The sequence below is a fragment of the Engraulis encrasicolus genome, chromosome 21 (genome assembly GCF_034702125.1).
Source record: "Engraulis encrasicolus isolate BLACKSEA-1 chromosome 21, IST_EnEncr_1.0, whole genome shotgun sequence".
Taxonomy (NCBI): Eukaryota; Metazoa; Chordata; class Actinopteri; order Clupeiformes; family Engraulidae; genus Engraulis; species Engraulis encrasicolus.
Window position 1 is genome coordinate 36,827,173 of NC_085877.1, and position 9,785 is coordinate 36,836,957.

Consider the following 9,785-nt stretch of genomic DNA (forward strand, 5'->3'; position numbering starts at 1 on the left):
CGCATGTGTGTGTGTACATGATTGCGTATGCTTTGTATGTGCAATGTGTGTAATACAGAGAGAGAGAGAGAGAGAGAGAGAGAGAGAGAGAGAGAGAGAGAGAGAGAGAGAGAGAGAGAAAGAAAGACAGAGACAGAGTTTTCTCATGAAGCGTCCGTTTCTAACTGTTACCCAGGATCTTCACTTTTTTTCCACTCTGTCTCAGCATTAACAGAAGTGCAAGTCTCACACTCCCACGCACACACACACACACACACACACACACACACACACACACACACACACACACACACACACACACACACACACACACACACACACACACACACACACACACACACACACACACACACACACACACACACACACACACACACACACACACACACACACCAACCAACAATGGGTTCGTGTGGTTTTCCTCCAGACGTGACAGAAGTTAACTGCCTCGACCACAAAAAGAGCAGGCCCATCACTACCAGGCAAGCAAACTAGGCAGTAAGCCTAGGGCCCCAAGCAGAACGTGGGCCCCCTGGTAAATGACTATGGATATTTACTTGTACTGACATCACAGTCTTTTTGCACATATGACAACACCTCTCTAAATTAAGTGACCAAAAAACCGTGCAAAACGTAAAATCTCACTCAAGGGAGGCTGTCCTCAATAGTTTGAACACGAATGTATCGGAACGTTCACAATCATGTATACGTGTGGCACCAAGGGGTTTGCACGACTAGGAAGAAAATGTATATGTACAGTAGAATAGAGTATACTTTATAGATCCCAAGGGGGAAATTACGGTGTCAAGTAGCTTATATAAATACACATAATGCCCACATGGACATTTCAAGACAAATATAACACAGGTAATACTCAGGGAGTGAAAAAAAAACCTACAGAAAAAAAGAATAAAAAAGCAATTGCGCAAAAACATATTCTCTGAGTTGAGGTAGACAAGAGGTTAACATGACCAAGATTGCAACGTAGTGATATGGGGTGGTGGTGGTAGTAAGGGCCCCAAGTCCTTCTTTGCCTTGGGCACCCAAATAGCTTGAAACGACCCTGAAAAAGACAGGCAGAACAAAAGGCAGAAAGCCCCTGCTCTGCGCTAGGTTAGCTCGGGTAAATCTGATAGCCTTCCAAGCACTGCCTGCATGCATGGCCGCTGACAGCTTTGACTGAGCCCATGACAAATTCATCTGAAAGGGTCCCCTCGCCCAATACATGTCATGTAATCAGGACCAAAAAATTCTGGGCCCCCCTTCGCCCTGGGCCCGGATCAACTGACCCCTTTGCCCCAGCCCGTTGGCTGCCCTGACTGCCTGCTTCCCTTCTGACTGACTGACTGACTGAGTACTGGCCGAGGATGCTGGTAAGTCAGTCACTCACATTTCCCCAGTCTCTCTTCTCTGTAATGAGGCTGCCTTGGCTGGGAAAGATATTGTAACATGTTGTTTGCATCAAGTCTCTTAGAAATAGCAGCGTTTTCTTGGTATGTAGGCCTATGTGTATGCATGGAGTGTGTGTGTGTGTGTGTGTGTGTGTCTGTGTGTGTGTGTGTGTGTGTGTGTGTGTGTGTGTGTGTGTGTGTGTGTGTGTGTGTGTGTGTGTGTGTGTGTGTGTGTGTATGCATAGAGGGTGTGTGTGTGCGTGTGTGTGTGTGTGTGTGTGTGTGTGTGTGTGTGTGTGTGTGTGTGTGTGTGTGTGTGTGTGTGTGTGTGTGTATGCATAGAGGGTGTGTGTGTGTGTGTGTGTGTGTGTGTGTGTGTGTGTGTGTGTGTGTGTGTGTGTGTGTGTGTGTGTGTGTGTGTGTGTGTGTGTGTGTGTGTGTGTGTGTGTGTGTGTGTGTGTGTGTGTGTGTGTGTGTGTGTGTGTGTGTGTGTGTGTGTGTGTGTGTGTGTGTGTGTGTGTGTGTGTGTGTGTGTGTGTGTGTGTGTGTGTGTGTGTGTGTGTGTGTGTGTGTGTGTGGGTGTGTGTGAGTACTACACTGTATGTGTACACTTTCACTTCCTTCCAGGATCTTCTATGAAGAGAAGAAGTGATGGTGAAATAAAACCCCATGTTTGGGTGACATAATTTCACACGTAATTTCAATTTCCTCGTATGACCTGTGCATATGAAAAAACTGACAATAAAAGCTGACTTTACTTGACTTGACTTGAGCTATGGGCTGAACCAATAGACTGGTTTACAGACATCTCGCCCTGATCTTCCAGCAATACTATCTTGCATCTTTTCTTCCTTTGTGTTTACTGGAACCACAGCAAGAGAACATGATACGAGAGTATGTAAGAAAAGTGGTAAGTGGGTATTACAACACATAATATAATGCAATATCTTTATAGCCTATATAAAACAATACACGTGTATCACCTTATGTATTCAATATTTAAGGGATTCATTTTATGAAACGTGAGCCGGGCGTGGAAGGAAACAGCTATCGGGTTAAAAATAGTGAAGAATTTGAGTTGATCAGAGAGGGAGTGAGGAGTGTCTGTGTGTGTGTGTGTGTGTGTGTGTGTGTGTGTGTGTGTGTGTGTGTGTGTGTGTGTGTGTGTGTGTGTGTGTGTGTGTGTGTGTGTGTGTGTGTGTGTGTGTGTGTGTGTGTGTGTGTGTGTGTGTGTGTGTGTGTGTGTGTGTGTAAGGAGTGTGTATGTGTGTGCATTGGAGGGGTCACAGTGTGTTTGGGAGAGTGTCAGTCTGAAAGGGCCCCCTTTCGTACTCAGCCATGCATACCAAGAGGCTAAAGTAGCCCCTCCGCCCCCTCACACACACACACACACACACACACACACACACACACACACACACACACACACACACACACACACACACACACACACACACACACACACACACACACACACACACACACACACACACACACACACAAACTCTTCCCTCCCTCTTCCCCTGCCTCGATTTTTTCATCCCTCTCTCTCTCTCTCTCTCTCTCTCTCTCTCTCTCTCTCTCTCTCTCTCTCTCTCTCTCTCTCTCTCTCTCTCTCTAAAAATTCATTATCTTTTATTGGTGTGCTGAAAGAGTGCTACTGAGCTGCAAAGAGGAGGACCGCTCTCTTCAAACGCGCCGCCGCTCTCAAAGGAGAGAATGCTGCCGCGGCACTTTGAAACTTAATACACACACACACACACACACACATACATACACACATACACACACGCTCGCACGCACACACACACATACACACACACGTGCGCGTATGCACACACGCACACGTCAGCGCGCGCACGCACACACGCACACACACGCACACACACGCACGTACACGCACACGCACGCACACGCACACACACACACACACACACACACACACATACCCACAAACACACAAACACACACACAGAGGAATTTGGTTATAGAAAACACACACAAACGCACATTCTTGACTCAACACTTAAACAACCAGAGCCAAATTTGTTCCCAGCAAAACATGCACCAGCAGCACAGAAGTAATTGAAACACACACACACACACACACACACACACACACACACACACACACACACACACACACACACACACACACACACACACACACACACACACACACACACACACACACACGAACACAAACACACACAGAAAAAGAGCGAGAGCTAGAGACAGAGAGAGAAAGAAAGAGAGGGAGAGAGAGAAAATGATAGAGAACGACAGGTAGAGAGAGAACAAAAAATCCTTGACTTGGTTTCGTTGTCCGTTCATTTCTCCCTCCTACGCTCTGCTCCATACTCTATTCTACTCCTGCCTTCCCCATAAAGCAGCGGTGTAGTCTACTTTTTATGCTGGGTATACTGTATATCCTAGCATTTTCTGAAGAGGGTATACTGTATATATGTATGCTATTCTAAATAATGGATCAATCAATTTTAAGTGGGTATACTGAAGCCCCTAAAATGTAGAAGTGGGTATACTCCGTATACCTGCGTTCTACGTAGACTACACCACTGCCATAAAGAAGTCAGCATGGTACACACACCCTCCTCCTCCTCTTCTCCACTCCTCTCCTCTTCCTCATCTCCTCTCCTCCTCCTACTCTTCTCCACTCCTCTACTCTTCCTCCTCCTCTCCTCCTCCTCTTCTCCACTCCTCTCCTCCTCCTCCTCTTCTCCACTCCTCTTCCTCCTCCTGTCCTCCTCCTCCTCCTCTTCTCCACTCCTCTCCTCTTCCTCCTCCTCCTATTCCCCACTCCTTTCCTTTTCCTCCTCTCTCCTCCTCCTACTCCTCTCCTCCCTTCCTCCTCCGCTCCTCCCTCTCTTCCCCTCCTTCCCTCCTTCATCTCTCCTCCTCCTTATCCTCCTCTCCTCCTCCTCCTCTTCTCCTGGCTTTCTGGTACTCCCCCCACACCCAAATTCTTCCCTTGTTCATGCACCCACATGCACCCACACACACACACACACACACACACACACACACATACACGCAGACACCCACACCCACACCCACACACACACACACACACACACACACACACACACACACACACACACACACACACACGTACACACATGTACACACACGTACACAACCACCACCACCACCAATATTGCCCTTAGGCCATGGTGCACAAGGACAAGAGCAGAACCAAGAAAAGAACAGATAGCCAACGGAGAGAGAGAGAGAGAACGAGTGGATAGAGAAAGAGAGGAGAGAGAAAAAGTGAGAGAGAAAGAGTGGAGAGAGAAAAGACCAAAAGGAAAACAGAAACCACAAACACTTTTTCTTTTCAGCGCCTTTCTGTAGCTTTTCCATTTTTTTGCACTCTCTCTCTCCATCTATTTTCCTGCCTGTTTCTGTTTCTCTTTCTTCTTCTCTCTTTCTCTCCCCTATCACTCTATCCTTTGAAAATAATGCTTGCTGCTCTGCCGTGACATGAATTTACCATTTACCATTTACAGCAGATGAGTCTTTGACTTAACACATCCAATGGAGCAGTAATGTAATTGTAGCCAAATAAAAAGTCTAAAAAAAAATCGCAACCTTGAGTGCCTCAGAACTTCTCTTCCTGGACTAAACTTCAGAGCCCCTACACTGATGAGCACCAAGGAAAAAGGAAAACAAAATATCTGTTTGTGTTTTAAACACCTGTCTATTTTTTTACATCAGATGTGCTCCAGTGAACCTTCTTCATTGCTCATGCTTCTGACTATTCACCTCCTATTGTGCTACTTCACTGTAGCTACCCTAGAAACCCAGACCTTGACCACAAAGACCAGCAGTGGTAGCAGCTTGGCACCATTCATGATATGAGTCATTCTCAACAGTGAGTTCCCATGACAGCATATGTAAGTTCTCTCAAATGCAGTGGCCTTGGTTCTACTTGGCCTTTTTTTTTATCAGTGCATTGAAATCGAAGCATTCTAGTGAGTCTCCCCCCATTGATGCCCTTGCATTGAATGACTGAACAGTCTGAGTGCTTGAGGAAAGCCAAGTGCTATCTCAAGGCATTCTCCGAAGGCTCCACTGAAAGAGTGCAATGACGTTAAAAGAAAGCAGATTTTTTTCTTTCTTTCTTTCTTTCTTTCTTGCCTGCTTTGTTTCTTTCTTTCTTCTTTCTTTCATTACTTCTTTCTCTCTTTCTTTCTTTCTTTCTCTCATTCTTTCTTTCTTTCCACCCCTTGAGCACACATGTGAACACATCACACGTTAGCTGGCAAGAGGTTCCCTCCTCCATTAAAATGCTGTAATGTCTCGGGGCCCTTCTGAACACCAGCCTATTGTGGCTGCATACCTTTAACATGACTCAGCCCTAAGAGGCGAGCAGTGGGCGCTGACGTACGTACTATAGGGGCCTACACTACAGTAAGGGGCTGGCCTGGGGGAGGAACAGGGCCCGGGCACTTTTGGCTTAAAGGGACACTGTGCAGGAAAAGGTCAAAAAAGGTACTGCAACTATGCTGCTCACTGAAACGGGGCTGCCTATTGCCAAATTTGATCTTTACATGAAAGTTTACCAAGTAACAAACACATATTTTCTAATATGGTCCAAGTACAGTCATTTCTGCAGCTAAAAATGGCTATTTTTGGAAATTCAAAATGGCGGACCATGGAGAAGATCCCCTTTTTCATGTATGAAAAATGTCACAATGTCACAATGAATACTTAGAATTTGATGTTGGTGGTAAGTATTCATGAAAAAGGTAACATTAGTGAATGGACAGCATGAATTCTGGAAATAAACAACTAAAAATCTCACGCAGTGTCCCCTATGGGCCCCCCTATTCTCATAAATGTAAAAAAAAAAAAAAACATACCCTTTTTTTCACTTCTGAAAATAGGGGCCCATGAGGGTGCGGGGCCCACCGGGAAATGCCCGCTGGGCCAAATGGCCAGTCCAGCCCTGGCCTTCAGTAAGCGCATAGCGCAGACCTGAGGACATCTCTCACAGTCACTCGCTCATTCTCTCTCACTGACGCTATCTCTCTTTATCTCTTTCTTTCACTCTCTCTTTTTCTCTCTCTCTCTCTCACTTCATCTAATCGGGGCGAAATCCTGGATCATCCAGCAGGGCAGTTGACCTGTACAACACGTCTCGCAGTCATTCGCTCATTCTTTCTCTCACTATCACTATCTGTCTTTATCTCTGTCTTTCTCCCTCTCTCTTTTTCTCTCTCTCACTCCATCTTACAAGGGCAAAATCCAGGTGAATCCAACAGGGCAGCTCACCTGAGAACATGTCTCTCATGTTCTCTTTCATCATCGCTATCTCTCTTTATCTGTCTTTCTCTCTCTCTCTCTCTCTCTCTCTCTCTCTCTCTCTCTCTCTCTCTCTCTTAAAATCCAGGAGTAGCATCTAACAGAACAGCTGACCTGAACATGTTTCATATGTTTCATTTCATAGTCATTCTATCTTTATTTTTTTGTTTCTCTCTCTGTTTCTCTCTCTCTCTCTCTCTCTCTCTCTCTCTCTCTCTCTCTCTCTCTGTCTCTCTCTCTCTCTCACTCACTCACTCACTCACTCACTCACTCACTCACTCACTCACTCACTCACTCACTCACTCACTCACTCACTCACTCACTCACTCCATATTACAGGAACATCTACAGTGCCATTGGCAGCCTTGACCAGGTGCATGACAAGTCATCCCTCTGCATACATACTGTACATGTATTACACTGCAATGTGGAACCAAACTCTGGGCCCACCCTCTCTCTCTACTCCCTGGGCCCGGGACAACTGGCCCTCCTGCCAGCCAAGCGAAATAAAGAAAAGTTTGTCACTCGTCACTCACCTCTCTGCAGACGGCCCTCTGCTGCATTCTCTGCTGTAGCAAGTGGGCGTGACTGGCTGCTGCTGCCGAGGCCTGCGTGGGTGTGTGGGCCTGCTGTGGCAATCCAGGCCCGCGATAGGACGACGGCCCCATCGGCCCGTGCCCAGCTGACGGGTGCGGATGTGAGGCGTGCGGATGCGGGTGGCTGCCTCCTGCCGCTGCTGCAGCTGCCGCCGCTGCTGCCACCACCGCCGCCATCTTCTGCTGCTGCTGCTGTTGCTGGCTGCTGCTGCTGCTGGCGGCCGGCTCGGGGTCGAAGTGGCGCAGCGGCTTGGTGTTGTTGAAGGAGAAGGAAGGGTCTTGGGAGCCAGCAGCAGCAGCAGCAGCAGCAGCAGCAGCGGTGATGAGGGATTTGCCCATGCTGCCTGCAGCCATCACGGCCTGTTGGTGGGGAGGAGGCTGTGGTGTGGACTGCTGCTGGCCAGATATCGTCTGGTTCTGCTGCTGTTGTTGTTGCTGTTGTTGTTGTTGTTGTTGTTGTTGTTGTTGTTGTTGTTGCATGAGGAGCTTTAGGCTGCTGGTGCCGCTGTTGGGTGGCTGGTGCGCTGGCGGATGGCTGGGCGCGGTGATGGCTTTAAACAGCTGGCTGTTGGCCATGTTGGCGGCGACGGCGGCGTTGCTGCTGCTGCTGCTGCTGCCGCTGCCGCCGCCCAGTCCGTTCTGCTGAGGGTGCCCCCCAGGCCCAGGCCCAGAGCCAGGACCCCCTCCGTGGTGTTTGGGGTCTTGCCTGTACGGTGGCGTTCTGGATGCGGAGGACGCAGGATGGTGATGATGATGATCCCCCCTTCCTCCGCCGGCAGCAGCAGCGGCGGCAGAAGGGCCCACGTTGGGCAGGTAGCTGGCGAGCTGCGAGCCTCCTCCCGATCCCGGTAAGCTGCCAGCAGCGGGAGGCGGCAGGAGAGTGCTCTGAACGGGGCTGAACGGCGGCTGTCCGGCCAGGGCCGGGCTGCCGAGCTTCTCGGGCCGGTAGGGCGGCGACGGGCCCTGGGCCTGCTGCGATGACGGAGCCGGACCAGGGCCAGAACCGGGACCCGGACCCGGACCAGGAGCAGCCAGGCTGGAGAGGGAGAGCGAGGAGCTCTGCTGGGGGCTCTGGATGCTGCTGCCGCCCCCCGCCGGGCTGAAGGGCGGCTGGTGGTGGTGGTGGTGGTGGTGGTTGGGCGAGGCGTTGGGGAGCTTGCTACCGTCCCCAGCACCACCGCCGCCGCCGCCGGGTCTGTAAGGGGGAGAGGGACCGGCCCAGGAGGAGCTGGAAGGGGACGGCCCCGGGCCCATGCCGGCTTGGGATGGCGGATGTGGCGGATGTGATGGATGTGATGGATGTGGTGGTGGTGCTGGGCCCTGGTTGCCGGGCCCTGGAGGTGGCACCGCGACCTGGTGGTGGTGGTGGTGCTTGTTGCTGTTGGAGGCCAGATGCTGCAGCTGCTGTGCCCGGGACATCTCGTGCCAGGCGGATGGAGCACGGTTGGAGAGCGCCGCCGAGAGCATGGGCGACCGCGCCTGGTTTTGTTGGGCCTGGGAGGAGGAGGACGACGAGGAGGACGAGGACAAAGGGGAGGCGGAGAGCGGGGACAGGACCGGCTTGGAGGAGTGGGAGAGATAGGGGGCGCCGGCCGGGCTGAGGCCTACCTGGGGTGAGCCGACCTGGGGGAAGCCTGGCGAGTGTGTGAGGTGGGCCTCCAGGTGGGAGGCCCTCTGTGGGGAACGCTTGGGAGTGCCGCTGCCGTCGGGGTGCACGAAAGCTCCCGGGCCGGCGCCACTCGGCCCGTGTCCTTGTCCGGGAGCTGGGGGTCCGGGGGACCCGCCGCCGCCACCGCCGTCGTCGTCCTTGCTGCCCAGGATCTTCTCGATGTCCAGCTCGGGGAGAGACGGGTCCGACGGGTTCTTGGTCAGCTCCTCCAGTATGTCCTGGAGCTCCTGCTCCACGGACGGAGCCGTGCTGCTGTTGCTGTATGGCCCCCCGGGGCTCGCCTTCGTGGGCATGTACGGCGAGTCCAACCCATTGATGCTTCCACCACCACCGCCACCACCAGCACCGCTGCTGCTGCTGCTGCCGCCGAGGTTGCCGATACCTCCCTGACCAGCGCTGTGCCCGTGGGAGAAGGGGGACTGCTGCTGCTGATGGTAGGGGCCACTGCTGCCAGAGCCGGTGCCCATGGAGAGGGTGACGTCCTCCAGGCACAGGCGCTTGGCGCTGCCCTGGGTCATGGGGACATCCCCGCACAGCCCGTTCAGCAGCGCCGGCCCCCCGCCCAGAGAGGCCTCCGCTCCAGTCAGCTTCCTCTTCAGAGATCCAGGCAGCTGGGGATGGAGAGAGAGAGAGAGAGAGAGAGAGAGAGAGAAAGAGACAGAGATAGAAAGAGGAGAGAGAGACAGAGAGAGAGAGACGTTAGACATCAGATTAAACACCACTGACCGAGAAAAAAAATATCATTATGCACCTAGACAGACGTTCTGGTAGCTAACAAAAGGAGGCTCAGCAAGGGGAACGAGA

At 51.4% G+C, this 9,785-nt stretch overlaps 1 protein-coding gene across 1 annotated transcript in view; it reads right to left on the reverse strand.

Annotated features, from left to right (window-relative positions):
* si:ch73-211e3.1 (neurogenic protein mastermind) overlaps nt 1–9,785 on the reverse strand; it is a 167,385-nt gene that overhangs the window by 79,652 nt on the left and 77,948 nt on the right. The window contains exon 2 of the mRNA XM_063186662.1: nt 7,253–9,592. Coding sequence (XP_063042732.1) covers nt 7,253–9,592 — 2,340 coding nt within the window. The remainder of the gene's footprint in view (nt 1–7,252; nt 9,593–9,785) is intronic.